Source organism: Brugia malayi (assembly GCF_000002995.4).
Source record: "Brugia malayi strain FR3 genome assembly, contig: Bm_v4_Chr2_contig_001, whole genome shotgun sequence".
Classification (NCBI taxonomy): Eukaryota; Metazoa; Nematoda; class Chromadorea; order Rhabditida; family Onchocercidae; genus Brugia; species Brugia malayi.
In genome coordinates this window covers 12,309,156-12,331,954 of record NW_025062476.1, presented here as the reverse complement: position 1 = coordinate 12,331,954, position 22,799 = coordinate 12,309,156, and the positions used below count along the sequence as shown (strand labels likewise).

The following is a 22,799-nucleotide window of genomic DNA, read 5'->3' as shown; positions in this document are numbered from 1 at the left end:
TTGCTTAATTTTGCTAAAACAGCAAATTTTGTTATTTTTTTTTTCTTTTTTATTTGTTTATTTTTTGTTTGCAATATTTAACCTATAAAGTTTATGTTATAAATCAATTTAAAATTATATCATAAATTATAAATATCAATTTAAAAAATCAACAATTTTACTAAAGATTAATTCATATTAACTTATTTGAATTAAAATATTTTAATAAAGATTTGATTAGTTAAAGCAAAAAGATGAAAATTTTTAGCAAAAAATATTTTTAATATAAATTTAAAAATTACATGTGGACTTGATGGTGGTTGAATTGTTCCACCATTGAAACGATGATGATTATTACTGATAGTGTTTTGTTGTTGAAATGTTAACGTGGATAGTGTTCGAGTTTTTGAATGATTTAAATTATTGGTTGAATTTTTTGATGATGCTGAATTGAGACTCATTGAGGACGATTCGGCTGATGAGAGAGGTGATGAACTACCAAAACCAGCATATGCCGAATCTTCTTCCGAACTTTTTGAAAATCTATAAGAAATACTCATCAATTCATTCATTCATTGTTAAACGAATAAATTTAAATGGATTAAAGAAATTATTTAAGTATTTTTAATGCCACTTCTTTCATATTTTCATTTCTTCACTTTATTGGATTAATTTAAATTGATGAATGAATGTTAAAAATTTTTTTTTAATCCATTTGTTACACTTATAATTTAATAAAATGAAGGTAAAAAAAAAATTGAAATCAATAAATTTGTCAAAATTTTCTTTTCTTTTTTAACTAAAAAATTTTAGCATTAAATAAAGATGTATTTAGTAAAAAATTGAAATGATTCAATAAAATTTTAATATTAAATGAAAAAAAAAGAAAAAAAAAATCGACAAATTCATTTGTTTATTTTCTCATTCAAAAATTTGCTTTTTTTTTTTTCTGTTCAAATTTATTTCCAATTTAAATTCTCAAAATTATAATAAAAGTTTAAACTTTATTTTTTTTGCTAAAAAATTTCCATTCATTTTTCCATTTCTAATTCATTTGCTTGTTAAAAAAATAAAATTATTTTTTTAATACAATTTTTTTTTTGTTGTTCTTTTTTTAAATAAAACAATTTGGTGAATATTTCGAGAGAATCATTATTCAAAAATTATTTCATATTTCTACTATGGTTGCAGAAAAATAAGAGTAAACTGAAAAGTAGATAGACGTGTATTTACGTCATATGACGTAATCGAATTTTAGTTTTATTACAATGAAATAATAGTATTATCTAAAGATTAAAATACAATACGTTAGAAATATGATTGTAATAATACTACACTATTATGATAATCATATCATATCATATCATTTTCACAACCATTTCTATCAGACTTAAAAAATACTGCAAATTTATATTTTTGACAAATATTTGACAGATATGAAAATATTACAAATCATATTATCATATCACATGATATAACTATTATTGTAATATAAATTATAACTTTTATTATAATTAACATATGTTATAGTTAAATATAAAATTATAACTTTTATTATACAAATATACATAATGTTATAATTAAAGTTTAATTTTAGCAAATATAAATGTTTCAATTTATTATGTTTATTATTAATTAATGCATAATTTAGAAAGATAGAAATTTGAACCGTTTATTTTTCACAGGATCAAGATTTGTTGATTGTTTTAATTGGGCACCAGATGATTGAGGAGTACGACTGGATGATGCTCGTTTAACTCCTTGCAAAGCGGTATTTGAGCAGGATGATGATGATGAACTACTTTGAAGTGGTAAACCACTTGCGCGTACACCTAAACCCTGTAAACAATAAACAATAATACTATCTCAGTGATATTAGTTTAAAAATTTATTGATAATTTCATTTTATCTCATTTAACCTATATTTATTTCAAAATTTTCCAATTAACTACTAAAATTTAGCAAAATAATAAAAATTTAAATCAAACAAAAAAAAAAACTCGAAGAAGTAATGAAAAAGCTTTTTTCTATCTCTTTTAATTCATATTTAATTCAAAACTTTCTAATTAAATATTAAAATTCAGCAAAAAATAATATATGAAAAAGCCTTTCTATCTGCTTTTAGTCCACATTTATTTCAATATTTTCCAGTCAAATAATAAAATTTAACAAAATAATAAAAATTTAAATCAGAAAAAAAAAAAAAAAAAAAGGAAAAAAGAGACAGAAAACTCAAAGAAATATAAAAAAACAATGAATGAAAATAATTTCTGACATTTCATTCGTATTTGAATATAAAATATATAATATATTATTTAAAAAAAAAAAAAAATAAAAAAAGGAAAAAATTTAATTTGAAAAGAATATTAAATTCTGAAAGATTAGATGAAATTTATGTGAAATATAATTAATGAAGTGTAAAAAAAAAGAAAAAAATTAAAGTGAAAAATAGACATTATCAAATATCATATAAATTTTAATAATAAAATAATGTAAAAAAAAAAAAAAATTAAACCTAAATTTGATAAAATAATGGAATAAATGAAAATATTAAAGTAAAATGTAATAGTAAAAATATTATCTAATAAAATACGATTTTTTTTTTGACAAAAATTTATTGTTCCATTTCAATTCATTTATTTAAAATTCTGTTTTTTTTCCACGTAGTCTTTAGTCATTCATACTCAAAAATTAATTAATTAATTAACTAATTAGTGATACTCAATTATTAGAATATGAAATTATTGTATGAGTTTGAAGTTTTTTTTTTTTTTTTTTGCAACTAATTTCACTTTCTAAAAATAATATTATCAGCCCGGTCCACTCATTGGTCATTCCATAAAAATGGACAGGTAAGCACTATAATTTTTTCTCACCTATCATCATTTCATTACTACTTTCATCTATTTTTCCATCCTTTTTATATCATTTTTAATTTACATACATGCATATGCTTACCTGTACGGAATGACCAATGAGTAATCTTATTGAAATATATAATTTTTCAAAAGTTTCATTTTTATTTCAAAAAAAAAATTTAACCATTTTATTTTATATTTAATTCAGGAATACTTATTTTAAAAGTTCAATTAATTAATTAATTCATTCATTTTCTCTATATAAACATATATACATAGTATTATAGATAAATTAATCCTAAAATGAAACCCAAAAAAAAGGAAAGAAATATATTATTTGATATTGATATAAAGCATAGTAATTTAAATAACTAAAAATATTAATTATAATTTAATTTAAATAAATTTAAGTTAACTTCATTCTAAGTTGCATATTCAATTCATTTCACATTAAATAATTTCAAATTTTATCATAATTCAAAATAAAAAAGAAAATATCTGTGTAGGTAAAGAAGAAAATATAAAAGATGGTATTTATGTTTTCAAAAATTGTTAAATATATGAATTGAAAATGAAAAAAGAAAATGGAAATGAAGGGAAAAAGGGAAGAAAAAATATGGGCAAATATCGAGGGAAAAAAAAAGGGCAAAGAATGAAAAAAAAAAAGGATGAAAAAAGGGAAAAAAAAATGGGAGGCATATAAATTAAAAATAAATGTATTACTATCAAATTAATGTGTTTGCTTAATTTTATTTTCAGTATTTCAATTCCAGTATTTAATTCCATTATATTAGTTCATTTATTTGTACTGTATTAATTCCAGTCTTTATTTATTTCTATTATATTAGTTCATTTATTTGTATTCTATTAATTCCAGTCCTCATTTATTTGTATTATGTTAGTTGACTTTATTGATTGATTTATTGATCGATTAGCTGATTGATCATTTAATTCTTGTTTTCTTCTTTAAATTTATAATCCTTATATTTCATATATATATATATATATATATATATAATATATATATATATATATATATATATATATATATATATATATAAACAAAAATACCTTAATTTAATTATTTTACATCTGATCAAATCTAAAATACAGTATTAAACTGTTTTTCACAAAATGAAAATTCAATTAGAATAAAATTAAATTATTAGATGGGGAAATGATTGATTGGCATTCAATCAATTAATTCGCAATTTTTTTTTAATTTTTCTAAGAAAAAAAAAACAAATCAATATTTTTTCATGGCAAATAAATATTTATGTTTAATAATTAAAATTAAATTAAAACACTAATGATTTTGTAAAAATTGCACAATAATTGAATGATAAATTGTTAGGAATATTACTATTTATTAAAAATTTATTTATTATTGCTTCTTGATGGATTAAAAATTCCTAAACAATTTTGAAAATACACAATGAAAATAAGAAGGATTATTTAAAGCTATTCAATTGCTGCAGGTGGATATTTAAATAATTTGAAAAAGACTAATCGCTCAAAATCAACTACAACCAAGTGTTTCATTGTTTACTTAAGAAATTTGTAAAATTTGTTTTTATTGTATAAGTAAAATTTTAATACTATAAAATACAATTAAAATATTACGGGTAATTAATTTTAGGTATTTGAAGAATTAATTTGTTAAAATTTAATGCATTTATTCATACTTATTTTTTTTTTTTTTTTTATTTTTTTCTTAATAATTCTTTTCCAATTTTTCTTTTTTTTTTTATTCCGTAAATAGTTATAATATTTAATATTTTAATACGATTTGTTTCTTTTTTTTTTTTTTTGAAAAATTTTTTTTCCTCAGGATTATATGATGGAATATAATTTTAAAAAAAAAATAATAATAATTAATATTTACAATGAATTTAATTTTAGTTTCATTAATATTTAAAAAAATAATATTTTACAATGAATTTAATTTTAATTTCATTAGTAATTTTAAAAAAATAATATTTTACAATGAATTTAATTTTAATTTCATTTTAGAAAATTAAATGAAAGAGAAAGAAAAAAAGACAGAAAGATAGAAGAGAATAAATGAATGAATTATTTAAAGCTTAAAATATAGGAAAGGAAGTAATTATAAAAAAAAAAAAAAAAAAAGGCTAGAAAAATGAACGAAATTTTATTGACAACCGGAAGAATGGATAGGCTTTTTAAATGTTACTTAAAGCATTAATGACCAAACAATTAAAAGCATTTTTCATTCCTTTTTTTCTCATTCTCTCTCCCTTTCTCTCTGACTCCCTCTCTCTCTCTCTCTCTCTTTATTGTCACCTCATTTTTCATCCTTTTAAAGCTAAAAAAATTAAAAATTAAAATTATTTCATTTTGAAACCTTTATCGTATCACGTGTAGCTCCTGATGCTATCGATGTTGTAGGTGGAATTTTCCGTGTTACTTTCACGTTGCCATTTTTAGGTTTGATTAATCCGGAAACTTTTCCTGTTTCATCATTATTTTGATTGATAGCTAATTTTGAATTTTTCATTTCATTAATTGTCGTTTTTTGATAAGCATTTGTTGTTATTCCTCTCATTCCAACTGCTTCCACTGGTGAATATGTTTTATTCTAGAAAAAAAAAAAAAAAAAATGAAATTTATTACCAAAAAAAAAAGATTTTTTTATAATTTTCATTTAAATTGCAAAAAAAAAAAAAATTTTTAAATATTTTATAAATTTTTATAAAGAAACACTTATAAGAATTAAACAAAAAAAGAAAAAAAGAAAAACAATTTGATAAAAAAAGAGAGAAAATGTCTTTTTTTTCTTCAATTTATTCAAAAATTTATCAAATAAAATATGTTTAATTTTTCTCTTTTTTTTTTTTTTTTTAAATTTTATAGAAATTGTTGATATTAGTAAAATATAAAATTCAAGAAAAACATTGATTATTTGAATTGAAATTCCAAATTAATTAATTAAGTATAAAGATGGAATATAATTGTTGCATTAAATATTACATTTATAATTTTACACTTTGCTTATTTTTATTTTACCAAAAAAAAAAAAAAAATATTTAAAAAAAGAATTAAAAGATTTGAAAAGTTGAATGAACAAATAAAAAAATTGCCAAATTAAATTTTAAAAAAAAATTTTTTTTATTTGTTTAACAATAAAAATTTCCTCTTTTTTTTTAAAAAAAAATACTTTCCATATACAAAGGCATAGTTTGGTAATTTAAAAAACGAATAAAATAAAAAAAAAAAAAAAAAATTGTTTGTAACAAACAAAATTTATTTTAGCTTTTTTTTCTCTCATTTCCTTCTTTTTTTTTTTTTTGCAAAAATTTATTTGCAAAAATTTTTCATAAAAAAAAAAAAAAAAAAAAATTTGATGATAGAATAAAAATAAAAAAATAATGATATGATGTGATTTAACCAATAATATATCAATTCATGAATTAATGTGCATAGTTTGATGTAATTAAAATACATATATAAAATTTCATAGGTCAAAGAAAAAAATTTTTTTTTTGAATTTTTTTAAATCCATAAAAAGTTTCCTTTCTTTTTTTTTTTCATAAAAAATATTAAATTTTATGATTTAAAAAGAAAAAAAAATAAAAAAAGAACAGACAGACATATGTATGTAAGTATAATACATTCCAATCGTTTATATAAAAGAGAGGAAAAGACATTTTTTTAAATTTAAAAAATTGGATGAATGAAATGAACGATAGCATTGTAAATACTAATACTACTTTTATCATTTCCTTTTTCATTTTTTGAAATATTTTTTTTTTTTTTTTAAAAAAAAAAGAAAGAAATATCTCTTTGAATAGATCTTTTCAGTTGTTTTTTTTTTTCTTTTTTGTTATTATCTTTTTCCTTTTTTCTTTTTTAAAAAAAAAAAATCCGAAATAAATAAAAAAAAAAAAAGAGAAATTTTGTGAAATAAACTAGTAATGCTAATAATTGGTTGATAGAAAAATGAAAGAGAGAGAGAGAAAGAGAGAGAGAGATGAAATTGGCTAACAAATCGATAACTTTAAATTTGATCAATAAAAAATATAAAAAAAACAAAAAAAAAAAAGAAGCATTACGGACTTTTATGTGTTATTTTTATAAGATTGCCATCATTTCTATATTTTCTATTTTTTTTTTTTAAAAAAAAGCAAAAGCAAAAAAAAAAAAGAAGAAAAAAAGATGAAAGAGAAATATTTCGACAAACTGAAATGTTTATTGTTGTTTTTTTTTTTTTTTGTTTTTTGTAAAATATAGTCTTATAAAAATTTTGAATAGTAAAAATTTTAAAAAATCCATTTAAAGCAATTTTTGTTTAAACATTTCTTTTTTTTTTCTTTCTTAATCATTTTATTTATTAATTTGTAAAGATGATAAAAGGTATTGGCATTTTTTTTTTTTTGAATCTTAAAATTCAAAAATTTTAAATGATAGAAATTCATTTTTTTTTTCGTTTTTCGTTTCTTTTTTTAAAAAATATTTTCATATAATTAATTTTTAAAAAAATAACCGATCGGTATGGCATTAAGAAAAGATGGAAATAGCCAATAGGTAAGATCAAAGCAAAGCGCAAATATTAACTATACCCAAAAAATTATCATTAAATTATCATCATTACTCTAATCATTAAGATATATCGTAAATAAAACGATTGATGAATGTAGGAAATTCTTAAATTATGAATTCAGAAAACTATTCCGAAAATTTGATTTACAATTTATTCTGCTAATATGAAATTAGATAAACATCAAAATGCATATTAAAATGACTAAATTAAAATTAACAAAAACAAAAAAACAAACTTTATCTTTATTTCCAGTAAAAAATTTCATTTTGAGCATTTTTTGATTGTTTGTAGATGATGAATTTGTGATGCTACTTGATGCAGAAGTTGAAGGAGTTGTGCTGATGGTTGATGGTACCGAGGTACATGTACCGGAACTAGCTAATGAACTACTTCGAGATGATGGCCTTGATTGATCATTATTATTCAATCTAAAAAATGCTATCCTCCATAAATTTAAACTTTTTTATTCTATCACTAATATCGTATAGTAATTAATAATAATAGTAATAACAATAATAATAATAATGGTAACAATAGCAATAATAATATTTAAATATCAAATAAACTCTTAATATTCATTTAAAATATCACATGAAAATAATGACTTCATTTAAATTTTGTTAAAAAAAAAAAAAAGAACTAGTTAAAGTAAGAGTTAAAATGTTATATTATAAATAATTTCAAAAGAGATAGTATTTTAAACAATATGTTCAAAATAGATATTTAAGAGGAAAGTAGAGGAAAATTTATAAAATAAAAATTAAAATTATTTCAAAAAAAAGGTATAAAATTTTAAATGAAATTTTAAAATGTGGTAATACCCGGATGTTTTAAATGTTGGTGGATGAATACGTATGACAGGTGCACGAAGTGCTGAAGCTTTTGGTGATGCAAGTTTAGATTTTGCACTTGTGGTTTGCACCGAATAACCTAAAATAACTTATAAATAAATATTATATCTTACAGTAAAACGAACAAAAAAAAAAAAAAAAAAAAATTGATTATTTGAAATGGAAATGAAAAAATATAATTAATTACACATTAAATATATATTAAATTTTAACAAATTATAAAATATTAAAATTTTAACAAATTCTTAAAATAAAGTTATATATAAGAAAGAAAGAAAGCAAAAGAGAGAGAGAGAGAGAGAGAGGAGAGAGGGAGAAAGGAAGGAAGGTATAATCAATTTTTTTTGAAAAAATAATTTTAAAAAATTTTAGAATATAATAAAAAATAAAAAAAAAAAAAAAAGATATTTAATTTTGTAAAGTGAAAGTCAATGAGAATGAAAATGACAAAACGATAAAATATGTTAGTATCAAGGATGATTTTTTCTTTTTTTTCCATTTCTTTTTATAATGATATTCGAAGAAGAATTATCTGATTGAAAAAAAAAGAAGAAAGAGAGAGAGGGACAGAGAAGGGAGAGAGAGAGAGAGAAATGAATAGTTTTGAAGGGAAAGATGATAAAATGAGCTTTTTTATTTGGACAAAAGAAAAAAAAAAAACGAAAAGGAAAGGAAGGAATGAGAAAAGTTTCACAAAAAATCGATTAATTATTATCAGTGTTTGTGATTATTTCTGAATATTATTATATTAGTAAAAAAAAAATTTCTAGTTATCAATAAAATTAATTAATACTATTTGATTACTGATAATATTTGTTATCATTACTGTAATAAAGTAATTATAATTTGTTATTCTTTTACAAATGTTACTCTCAAAAATAGTTATTAGTTATCATTCTTTTAAAGTATAATTGTTTATGGTTGTTTTTTTTTTTTTCTTTTTTCTATGATATTTTTTATTTAAAATTACTTGTCTATTTAGTATAATGTTTTTATCTATACATTTTTTTTCATTACTTAATTTACATAAATCGAAATACTGATTAGCTAAATGTATAAGAAAACTTGGCCAAAGTGTTTGTTGTATGAAATAATTTCAAATTGTATTTAAATTTATTTTTATTTAATTAAAAGATAAATTTTATTAAAATATAATGAAGGAGAAATGTTAGAGCTGTGCATAGATTGCAATCATTTTTATTACACTTATTTATTCTGCACTTATCGCTTCATTACCTAAAATACTTACTTTAAAAGCTTTAAGTAGCCATCAATTAATGCCAAGAGATAATACTTGACTTCATTAACAACAAATAGTAAATAGCCAAATGGGACAATATATAGAGCCAAGAATGAATGTTAGAATAACAATTGGGCATAAAAGCTATAATATACTTCAAACTTTAGACTATAGACTATTTGATATTTAGTTATTATGCAAATGGCTTCTTCAACTTTGATGCTTAGCAAAACTTTTACCATAGCTAGCCAAATTCCCAGGTGAAATAGCCTCTAGGCTATGAAAAATGAAAGAAATTTCGTCTGTTACTATTATAAAAGCTAGGCTTAATTGTTAGAATAGTCCATTAAGTTAAATTTTCATATTTAAAATTAGCAATTTAAATGTTTACAATTAATGAGAATCACATTTTTGAAATAACAAAATTTACTAGTAGATCATATATTATAGAGTAATAACTCATAAATTAAATGGACCATATATAAATAACAGAGTAATTAGGCTTTGTATTTTAAAGTAAGTTAAAAAAAAAAAAAAAAGAGGTGCAACAGATGAATTCAAATGAATCAATAAAAGCTAATCAAGTTATTGTTATCAAATATTCTAAATTATTTTTAAATTTAAAAAAAAAAAAAAGTTCCAATTAAATTACTAACTTTTTGAAAATTTCATAAAATTTTTGTTTTTCAAAATATGAAATAAAAGAAATGCTTAAAATGCAATGAAAAAAAAATTTTTTAAATTAATCATAGAAAAGTGAATATTAAAGAAAATGATGAAATGTAAATAAATTATTCATAAAATTTATAAAAAGTCAGCAAAAGCAATTGGAATAATATTTCACTGTTTGCCATCGTACAAAGTTTGTTTAGGAAAATGTTTGTCTAATTGAAAGTGATACAAACATTCATCTATAAAGCATAAATCGTATTTTCCTTTTACCTCTAATCGAATCATTTCAGGAATGGGAAATGTAAAAGTGACATTTCAACGGAGCATGCAAAGCATGCAATAAAGGATGCAAGTTGTGCATGCAAAGTGAACGAGCAATGAAAAAGAAAAAACACTAATATATATCTTTCTTCTAAATTTATTTTAATTATAAATGAAGCATTTTTAACTTTTGAATATTTGCAAATCATTAAAAAAAAAAACCATTTTTATTATCTTTCAATTAATTTTTATCCATAAAATAAAGATAAGAAATTAGTAGAAAGATGATAATAGATTTATGGAAGTATAATTTTTTAAGAAAACGTTCTTCAGTTCAATTTTACCTATAATTTTAATTATTTAAAAAGAAACAGATCACTTTATGTTTTAATTGTAACCAACTTTCTTGCTCAAATGATAGATTTCAGATGACTAATCAATCGATGGCTTAAATTTGTTGATTTTTTATCTAATTGATTTATTAAATCTTTTACAAAAACACTGCTAACATTGTTACTATTGAAAATTTTATAATATATTTTAAATGTTTCATGTAAATACCAAATTAATATGATCAAGTTTTTTTAAAATATTTTTAGCTTCAATTCATTTTATAGCAAAATGCATCAGTTTGGATGGAATATGAAGTTGAAAGTACTTCAAAAGAAAAATGCCTCTCAAAATCAAAAAAAAAAAAGGAAAGAAATTGTCTTCTAATAAAAAATAACATTCTAGTTGAGAATTTTTAGAAAGACGATAACGAATAAATCAATGAGCAACGTGGAGAACGTGAACTTGTTCCATGTGTTTCACGTAACACGTGTGAGAGAATACTTAGAAGTAGTAAGGAAATGGACAGTGCTCATATTCATCTTTTCATAAGATAGATTGTTAAGCATTTGAAAGAAATTGATCATATATTCAATCAGAATAAACAATGGAGGTTCACGCGTTACGTGATTCTTGCGTAAAGACTTAAAGCAATACAAGTATGAAACTTTAATCATGAATAAAGAATACCTAAATGAATTAACTGATAATATTTATCATAAATAATCATTCGTTGCCACTTAACTTTTAGGATAAAATTTGCTAAAATCATTGAAAATAACGTAATTGATTAGACCGCAATGCTGTAATCAGTAATATAATTATTTTAGGTATTATTTCAGATAATAATGGCTATATTTTCTATTCTCATTTAGTTCAGTTAATTGACAAAAAAAAAAAAAAAAAAAATGAAGAAGAAAATTGAACGAGAAAAGAAAAAAGGAGGAAGTATTCTCTAAGGGAAATGAAACTATTTCAAATGGGTTATAATAGTCAAATTCACACCACGGATTAAATAGAACAGAAGCAAAAAAAAAAAAAATAAGAATTGATTTATGAATTTTAATGACACTAGCGTCATTTGCTTCATTTTTAATTCCCATAACAAAACATTCCTTAGGAAATTTCATTTAAAAAAAAAAAAAAACTAATACATAGTGGTTTGTTTATTTTTTTCTTTTGTCAAGAATTTTAAAGAAATTTGACACAAATTGTCACATAGAAAAATAGTATAATCTGTTCATTGTATTGTATTCTACAGTATTCTTCACTTCTTAGCTAACAATGCACTGCATTCTACAGTACCTCTCACTTCTTAACCAACATTATACTGTATCATTCGATTCTGAGCTAAGATACTCTACTGTACCCAAATACCGTATTCACATGACATACAGTATTCATTTAAGTATCAATATCAAATTTATTTCGGCATTAATTTCATTTTTTTTATTTGTTTGTAAATATTTTCAGCCTTATTCAGTGTTAAAATTACTTTCTATGATCCTTTTTTTTTTAATTTTTCTTCCAGTTGCTTAATATTGTTATCACAATTATCAAAATTATTATTGCTAATCGTACCATTCATTATCATTTATATCACTATACTAAATTATTACTATCTAATTTAATGATTATCTAAACTAACATCTAAAACACGAAATAAGTGTGGTAATTAATTGATTTAACACTACCGTAACTAGCAAATTGTTAATGATTAGGTTTGAAAAACAAAAAATAGTAAACAAATAAGGCTTAAATTTTAAAGCAAAAAAAAAAGAGAGAAATATGAATATCAAAAAAATTACTGAAAAATAATACAAAAACTACAAAGGCATTAAAAAGAAGAATAAAATACTTAACTCAATTCTCAATATGTTTTTAAAAAAAAAAAGATTTTTATCCATTAGAAAAAAAAAAAAAAAATCGGAAGAAGAAGAAAATAGCTGAGTGGTAATAAAATATCAGTGAAACCAATCTATCTTTTCTATATTATCAAAAATTGAATGTAAAATGATATGATGAAGCTAATTCAAAATATTAATGCATAGTGAATTCATTTTTGTTAATGCATAATTTGAAATCTAAAATCAATCAATCGCTAATAATCATTGCTAGCAAAAAAAAAGAAAAATTTTTTTAGGCGCAGAATTTTTTTTATAAAGATTATAATGGAATATTAAAAAAGTAAACAAATTAATTAATTGAATAAATATTAAATAAATAAAAAATAAAGAGTGAAGTATGACTTAATCAGGAAAAAATTGTTGTTTAAAAATGTTAGAAGACACTTTGAATAATAAGTTTAGATTTAAGTTAAATTAAAATGATTTGAAAAAAGGAAGTCATATGACAGAAAAGTGGGATAATGTAAACTACTATTATTGGAACAGTTAAGACAAATTTAAATAAACTGGAATAGACCATTCGAATTAAAATAGACTAAGCATTGAATATATTACAAATCTTTCCTCTAATACATTTCAACTTTATTTGAAAATGATAATATTACTTTGGAATAATATGGCATCATTTTGAGATTTTAATCTGATCTGTAGACTAAAGTATAATATAATATGATCTCGGGATTTTAACTTGATTGCTAGATCAATGCATGACATCTCGGGAACATCTCGAGATTTTTGTTTGGTTTGTAGATTAAAGAAATAAAGAAAAGATGAGCAAAATATTACAAAAATAAGCAACACGAATTAGATATTCAATTACATTTCCCATATTTTTTATAATTATAAATTTATCGAATTCATTTACTCACACATACACTAATTTTATCATAAATTGATTTTTATATCTTAATTAATGTGAATACAATCTATCCTTATTAATTTTTACCCTATTAATTTCATTACTATCACATATTTTAATATATTAAGACTTAAATCTGAATCGAAAAGAACAAGTGACAAATTAAAAATTACATTAAAATATTTAAGTGAAAAAATTTTTATGCAAAAAATAAAATTTAATCACATTTACTGTAAGCCTTAATTTTTTTCATTCCTTATTTATCACTTTTCAATTTAAGTTCTTCTCGAAAAGAAACTGATGAATATAAATATAAAGCTATCGAGAATCTTTAAAATGCTAATCAAGATATCTTATTTCTAAATTTTATAATTCATTTAAATATGTATGAATGATCATGTCAACAATGTTTTCTACTTTTCCATCAATTGTTACATCTCTGTGAAACAAACGAAATCAAGAGTAAAGCTTCTGAATGAACAGATGTTAATTTGACATCACAACCCTGAATATGTCATTCTAATTATAATGTAATTCAGACAGTTTAGCTTATTAACAATTTCTCGAGATAATGCGGTCTCATCACAAAAATACAAATTACTCATATTCTAATTATATAATAGTTAGATGATCAAAATAATTAAGCAACCAAAAAATCTATATCATTTGTTTTGCATTTCAATTCATCGTATTAGTCTCAATTGTTTATTATTACTTTAGAGAAAATTGTTTTAAAAATTTTTTATTGAAATTCTAAAATTATCTTTAATAAAATTTAATTTAATCAAAAAATATGTATAATTTCTATAATATGTATAATTTATGTTTATTTAGCTTATTAACAATTTCTCACGATAACATGACACATTATTTGTTAGTAATAAAAATGAATTTAAAAAAAAAAAGAACTTTTTTTTTTTGATAGTATGAGAAAAAGAAAAAATAGCAATAATTAGGTTAATTAATTTAAAATTTTAATTTTAAATTTGAAATAAATTTGAAATGATAAAAAAAAATAAATGATATATTTTTGGTAGTTATTGATTTAGTAAATTAGCTAATTAATATTATGCTTAAACAAAAAAAAATAATTAAAAAACAAACAGCCTCGTTTCTTGTCCAAATTTAATTCAATTAAATGCAATTAAATTATTAAGCAAGAAATTATAATGACAAAGAATAAAAAAGAATTAAATTTTGCTAGCAAATATTTTAATTGAAATGAGAAATTACATAAATTATTATATAGTATAAGAAGGAAATTTTATTCTTTCTACTAATAATTTATAATAATAAATACTATTTTCGATCTAATTTAATGTAATTTTAATTTTTTCTTTTGTTTTTAATTTAATTAAGGCCTAATGAGAGAATGAAATTTCTATCATTTCATATTAGCATTAATAATTTAAAAGCATTTTCATATTATTAGTATCTAAAATTATAATTAAAATGACATGTTATGTTTATTAATAAGTGTTATAAAGTATGAGTAACATTTCTGACTTATATAATAAAAGAAAATAATTTTAAAAATTAAAAAAAAAAAAATTATCAAATGATATAACAATGAATGAAATTTTCTACAATGGAAATGATAAAATATGTTATGATAATATTTAATAAATAAAAATAAATAATATTACTGCAGTAAATATGAATGCATATTGCACGAATATTATTTATTATATCATTCAAAATTACCGTAATTTTATAGACAAAATTTATTTTTATGTCAATTTATCAATCAAATTTCACTATCACAATCTTATCATTTCATTAAAAATTTTCATCACTCTCTTATCAATATCAAATTGTACTTGCTAGCATGTTTATATGTTTACTTTTTTGTTAAATTTCAAAATTTATACCATTTTTTTATTTTTTACTTTTTTTACTATAACCATTTTTTTTTTTTTTGGAATTAATTTAATTTATTTAGCATATTTACATATATATTATTATTAAATTAATCATTATCATCGATTATAAAAATAATAGTAATTATTCTTTCATTCAGAATGTTCTCAATTTGGATTATATTTTATCACAAATTAAAATGCAGAAGCAAAATTTAGATTTAAACAAAAATATTAAATATTTAATCAAAATTATAAATTTTCTTTTTTTTTTTTAAATTTATAATTCTTATATTTTCCCTTATTATTATTATCAATCAATATCTTTTATTTTCATAATAACACTGCTTATCGCTTTTAACCAAATTGGTCAAATGACAAATAATATGCAAAAAAAAAAAAAAAAAAAAAATAGAAGTCAAAGGTCAAACAATCAATATGATCTTTTTTCTTATTCATAAAAAAAGAAGAAAACTTTACTTAATTACTTTAAAAAATGTATCAATAAGTATTAATAAACATATTATCAATTATATTAGCATATGAATTCACCATTAATCTCATTAAATTAAAAATTATAAAATTTAATAAAAATTAAAAAAGAGAAAAAACAAAGCAAACAAAAATAGAAGATACCTTCTTTGGCAACGCTTCGTGCTGGTGTCGCCAAACGTGAGTTCGCTGCATGCGCTGCAGCGGTTGTATTTGAATGAATTGTCGTTGATGTACGAATTGATGGCGATGGAAGTCTGAAAAAAAAATTTTATGTAGAAAAAAAATATGTTCATATATACAACAATATGTGTATGTGCGTGTGTACGTGTACGTGTGTGCACGTGTGCGTGTGTACGTGTGTTCACGTGTGCGTGTGTATATGTGTGTCTTACATAAATTGTACTGCAAAAAAAAGCAGAAAAAATGCATTTTTATTTGAAATAAAAACAAAAAAAATAAACAAATAAACTAAACATATAATATTATTTCATGCATCGCAAAAAAAAAAAAATTTTTTTTTAAAAAAAATTTTAATAAATTCAAAATTCAAAAAATTATAAAATTTATCGCAAAATTTCTTTTACAATTTTCACTTAAAAAAAAAAATTCAAAAAAAATCATACTATAATTTTATTCAATTAATATTTTGCATATTCAAAAATTAAGACGCAATTTTTTTTTTCCTTTTTTGATTTTTAAAACAGTAAATTAATCGTCAAACTTTAATTAATTTATATTAGTTATTTAGTCATAAATCAATTTTGCAAAAAAAAAAAAAATTTTAGCATTAATGTAGAGTTAAAATTAATTAATAAAAAAAAAGAAAGAAAGAAAGAAAGAAAAATAGGAGAATAAAATAATATCAAATTTAATTCTAACTCTATAAAAGCTTTTTATTCATTCTAGATCATTCTAAAAATGCCATCTATCTATTGCTCTCCTCATTGGTTCATCTTATGTCACACATTGATGTCACCAACAATGATCGCATGCAAACTATCTTCAGGAAATATACATTTCAATTTGAAAAGTAACCATTCAAAAGCTTTTATCTTTCATTAATTATAAACTGATGACATATTCGCTATTGGATTTCATTTCAAAAGCATTGAATTACAATTTTATTACTTCTAACAGATCTTTTTTTTTTTTTAAGTATTACTTTTTACTAGTAACTATTACTTTTACTATAACTTACTACTGCTACTACTACTATTCCAATTTAATTATAGCAATTTTTAGTGCCACTCAAATCACAAATGCAATTGAAATGTACTACTGTCTCATCATTGTCAACTTAATTACTTTTATTTTATTATACTGATTTAAAAGGAGAGAGAGAGAGAGAGAGAGAGAGAGAGAGAGAGGTAGAAGTAGAAAAAAAAAAAAGGAAACAATTCATTTCTCATTTAATTATAAATATATATGTCGGCAAAATTTCATTTCTAATTTTTTTTTTTTTTTTTTTGAATAATATTACAGTTACATTTCTCTCATTCTTTTCATTTTTTTTTTTATTTTTATTTTTATTTGACAGAATGTAAATTTAATTAATACAAAGTTAAAAGAATGAATGAAAAATATAAATGAAAAATTGTATAAAAAAAATTCATTTAAAAATAAATTTTTTTCACTAAATAAAAGTTTATCTAATTTTTTGACATTTTTTTTCGAAAAAAAAAAATTACTAAAGTATTGTGGTTTCAACGATTAATTAATTAATCGTAAAATTGATGAAGTTAATTTTATTTCATTAATTAGTAAAGAATTTTTGAAAGAAATTTGAAAAAAAAAAAAAAAAAGAAATATAATTTTCTCGTGTTTATTCTTGTAAATAATAGTTTTAATAGGATATTAGTACATTTCTAAATTAACAAATGGTATTAAATTTGTTTTGCATTTGGTGGAAATAAAACTATTCAAAGAATTAATCATTTATAAATTTTAATTAAAATGATAAATTACATTTTGATAATTAATCATTATGATTGTAACTATTCTAACATATCATTTTTTTTTTTTTAATTAATTACTAATTAAGTCTATCATATATTAAATATTTTAAATTTGCATTGATATAAAATAATTGCAATATCTCTGCTAAAATATTTATTAAAAAAAAAAGATAGCCACATTATACATATATGATCCCATGGCTCATTTTTTTTTTTTTTGCCTTATATCTATTGCTTGGCCAATTATTTATTATTTGCCCTTTATTTTATTGCCTTGCTTCTCAGGCCATATGTGTTTGTTTTAGCTTAACAAATAAATTTAAATGATTTTATTATCTAATTTCAAATATAGGTTATAAAGCAATAAAGATAACAAATGATTATAGTACGTTTTATTTATTTATTTTTTTTTTTTTTGAAAAAATTTATAAAAGTTTAAAGTTTGTGATAAAAGTATTACTATATAAAATTTTCTGAGGTGAAAAAATAATTGAAATTAAATCGATCAAATAAATGAACGATCACAAAAATTGAATGTGATCAATTGAAGATCAATCTTTTATAAAAAAAAAAATTGAGCAAAAAAAAAAAAGAAAAGAAAATTTCGAGAAAAAATAATATATACTATCGCGTATAATGTTATTCTCAATCAATATTTCGAGAGAAAATTGATTTAAAAAAATAAAAAAAAATAAAAATTATGCATTTTAATATTTGCTAAATAAAAAGTTTATTTTTTCTTTTCTTTTTCTTTTTAATATAGCAATTAGAAAAATAAAAATTTTCTCGCAAAAAAAAAAAAAGAAACAATTAAATTAATAAAATAGCTAATTAAATTATAGCATACTATGATATTCAATTCTTTTTTAGACTAATAAAATATCTTTTGGAAAATATTAATTAAATTATAGCAAAATTTTATTTTAGATAGAAAAAAAAAAAAAAAAAAAAAAAAATAATAAATAGATTATTATGAATAGTAAATATAAAGTATGAAAGAATGAAATGAATTATTCAAAATGAAATTAATAATGATAAAAAGCTTTCGTTCTCGAGATCGAGAACGAATTGAGAAGATATAAAAGATAAAGAAAAAGAATAAAATGAGAAATATGATGGTAGTGATATGTTTACTAATGCTGGTACTGCCTGTTATTTCGCCAAAAAAAAAAATTTTATGAAAATGTTTTAAATTATTGCTGCCAACAGCAAATTTCTTTTTTTGGAATGAGAAAAAAGAAGCCCAAAATGGATGGGTAAAAAGAGAAGATGGGCATTTATCAAATGGGTAGCAAATGAAAACGATAGAGAGAAATTTGTTATTCAAAAAAGATGAGACACTTTTGTCATGCTTTGTCAACTGGTGTCAACCTCTTGGAATACTAGAAAACATAAAGGCAATCATTTTTTAAAACAAATTTTTTACTCATTCCGCAAGTTCATTTTATTTTTTTAAATAATGCAAAAGTGCTTTGCTTTCAAAGATTTATTTATGAATTTCAAAATTATTTAGTAATTTTTCAATAATATTTTAGCACAAATAAAAAAAAAAAAGTAAATAATTTCTTAAATAAAAAAAAAAATTTTTTTGTAAAGTGTAAAGTGATTAATAGTAAGAAATTTTGGTGGAAAACAAAATTGACAATTTTGCATGTCATTTTTTTCACTTTTTTTTTATCAAAAATTTTATCTTTTTTTTTTATGCCAAAATTTCAAATTTCATTCAAAATTTCAAAAAATGTCACATTTCCTTTTTCACTTTTTTTTTCTTATTTCAAATTGTCTTTTCCTAATTTTTAAAAGAACAAAACAAAAAAAAAAAGGAAACAATAAGCAAGATTATAAATAATTTTATAAAAGTTTTATTTTTTTGGAAAAAATATCTAAAAATATTTACGAAGTGAATAAAAATTTAAATTTACACTAATACATTCGTATCAATTGCAAATGAAATTAAGCGGAAAAATTTGTTTTTTTTTTTTTTTAAAAAAAAAGACTGAAATTTCATGAAAATTTAATACTTACTTGCTACTGGGTGGCATTGTTTGTGTTGTGCAAATTTTTCCAGTATTATTTTTCTTTGATTTTAGTTGTGCTACTTGAGAAGTAGTAGTGGATGATTCAGATGATCGTACAGTTGCTAAAATATTAATTAATTACTAAATTTAAAAAGTGTAAGCTTAAAATAAAGCATTTGTAACAGAAATTAAATTTTGTAATTTAAAAAAAAAAAAAAAAAGGATTGTTTATTTTAATTAGTTTTATTACTAATAAATGAGCAAAATTTAAAATGATTGAAAGGGAAATATCAATCAAAATGATTAGTATGACACATAAATTGGTGATAATTTTATGATAACACATAGGGATGGTTGTGATAACGTTGTGATAAAAAGGGATTTTTGATAAAATGTAAATAAGAAGTGCAAAAATATATGTAATATACATTACATATAATTCAATTCAAAAAATTTGAAAAGCCAAAAGATAAACACTGAAATATAATTATTGCAATTTTTTTCTTTATCGACAAAAAAATAACTTTTTTCATTTTTCACTCTTTTTTTTTGTTTAAACTAATAATTATATAATGTTAAAGTATCAGTAATAAATTCAAAATAAAAAATTTTAGATCAAAAATTAATTTTAGCGAAAAAAAAAAAAACAGTAGAAATGATAAATAAAAGTGTAAAAAAAAAAATTCATCAATTTTTTTTTTTTTTTAAAAAAAAAAAAATTTTTCTTTTTTTTTTTTCAACAAAATATTTTGAAAAAAAAATTATCAAAGTTTTTTTTTTTTTTTTTTTTCAAATATTTAAATAATATTTTTATATTAATAATATATTAAATAATAATTTCTAAATAACAAAAAAAAAAATCTTTTTCAAATTTAATAAATTGTTTTCAAATTAAATTTCATTAATTTATTTTTTTTCATTTTGTCTTTTTGTTCAAATATTATTATAATATACCAATAGTTGTCACAGCTGCAGCTCGTATAGATTGTTTAATTCGTTGTTTATATACTGATAAACCATAAAGTAGCGAAAGTATTGCACCCAAATGACCATTCAAAATATCTGTAAAATAAATTTTTTATTATACTTTAAAAATAATTTCACTATTAATTTATACAATTTTCAATTTGTCATTTGTTTAAAAAATTTTAGATATAATTTTCCTTTTTTCTTTTTAAAAATATAATTTTATCGGAAATAACAAAACAATTAGATTCATTTTCTTCAAAAATTATTAACAATTATTACTAATTTTTGCATTTAACTATCAAAATAATCAATTGATAATAATCAATTTAAACGATCAAAAAATAATTCGTAAAATAATAAATTAATATTATCAGCCAAAAGATCAAAAATTATGCAAAATTAATATATTTGCATTATTGCCATTTCTTATATTACAATCTTTCATAATACTATGATTTTAGCAATAAAATTTGTTTATTTAATATTATTACATAGGTCAAAGTTCATGCATATTTTTTTTATTAATTAAAAAAAGATTAATTAATACAGTGCATCATATTAGCATTGTTGCTTATTAAATAAACAAATAAATAATTGTATGAACAATGAATTGAATTAGTTTTTTTTTTTCTTCCATTTTTGGCATTAAATTTTAAAATATTTGAAATTTTTTTGTCATTTTTAAAATGCTATTCAACAAATAACACATTAAAATTTGCGTGTCATCTACAGTTTAAGATCAAATAAAATGAATGGACAATTTTAAATGACAGAAAAAAAAATACAATTTGAGCAAGAAAAAAAGCTGCAAAAAAAACTTAGATCTTATTACTTTAGAAAAAAAAAAAAAAAACTTTGTTTTAAAATTTGGTACAATTTTCTATTATTTCATAAATTAATTAACTAATTAATTAATTGTAGGAAAAGGAAATGTAAATAAGTATGAAGCTTAATGATATATTTGATAATCTAAAAGTAAATACAAAGTTGGAATCAAAATTTGACAAAAAAAGATAAAATAAATAGTAATGAAGGCGCCAAGAAAGAAGCAAAATGATTGAATAAATGTAAGAAATAAAGATTTAAGCAAAAAGTGCATGCATACATGCATGCAATGCATGCATGAATGCATGTATGTGCACTTTATATCGAAAAATTGCTAGATTGAATAATGAAAAAAAAAAAAAAATTAAATTTTTTACGATGTAAGGTATAAAGCTATGTATTATTTACATTGTAATATGTAACAACCTATAATATCACAGATTTATTATAATTAATAATTTATTCATCAAATTTTATATTTTAAATTTTTTAAATATATTAATTAATTAATAATAAAATTAGAATTAAGAAAGAATTTTTTCATTAATAAAGCATTAATTAATTAACTTTTTAATAATAATTAAAATGAAAGTTATGAAAAGAAAAGGAATGAAAGAAATGTCTTTGTTTTTGTTTTTTTTTTTCTTATTTTTCAGAAAACAAAAAAAAAAAAAATGAAAAACCTAATCCTTTTTTTTACCTAAAGTTTTTCTAATCAATCATGCATAAAATGAATGAAGAAAGAATGTTTTAAAAATAATAATAATTAATAATAGTAACGTACTAATAACAATACTTAATAATAAATAATAATTATTAATAATACTCAGTGATAATAATAAACAATAATAATTTATTAATTAATAATAAATAATAATTAATAATAACAATATTTAGTAATAATAACAAACAATAATTAATAATAACAGTACGTATTAATAATGAATAATAATAACAGTACTTAGTAATAATGATAACAATAGTAATAATCATATTTAATAATAATAGGCAATTATTACAACTATAATAACATTTCTTTTTAAAGTATTTGAAAAATAATTATACTAAAATTAAAGTATGTAAAAATCTTTATAAAAAAATGTTTATTTATTTTTCAAAATTTTATTTAAAATGGATATAATTTTAATAAAATTATAAAA

At 20.1% G+C, this 22,799-nt stretch overlaps 2 protein-coding genes across 2 annotated transcripts in view; one reads left to right on the top strand and one right to left on the bottom strand.

The window, feature by feature from the left end:
- Bma-unc-53 (Uncharacterized protein) overlaps positions 1-22,799 on the bottom strand; it is a gene marked incomplete at both ends in the record, with an annotated part of 87,683 nt that overhangs the window by 37,432 nt on the left and 27,452 nt on the right. Inside the window, 8 exons of the mRNA XM_043079336.1 lie at positions 282-522; positions 1,649-1,818; positions 5,203-5,436; positions 7,634-7,826; positions 8,220-8,328; positions 16,014-16,126; positions 19,853-19,967; positions 20,800-20,907. Coding sequence (XP_042935270.1) covers positions 282-522; positions 1,649-1,818; positions 5,203-5,436; positions 7,634-7,826; positions 8,220-8,328; positions 16,014-16,126; positions 19,853-19,967; positions 20,800-20,907 — 1,283 coding nt within the window. The remainder of the gene's footprint in view (positions 1-281; positions 523-1,648; positions 1,819-5,202; positions 5,437-7,633; positions 7,827-8,219; positions 8,329-16,013; positions 16,127-19,852; positions 19,968-20,799; positions 20,908-22,799) is intronic.
- On the top strand, positions 7,704-7,811 carry Bm8429 (Uncharacterized protein; the record flags this gene model as incomplete). The annotated part of the gene is made up of 1 exon (XM_043079337.1): positions 7,704-7,811. One exon carries the CDS (start codon positions 7,704-7,706, stop codon positions 7,809-7,811), a length of 108 nt encoding a protein of 35 aa, XP_042935271.1.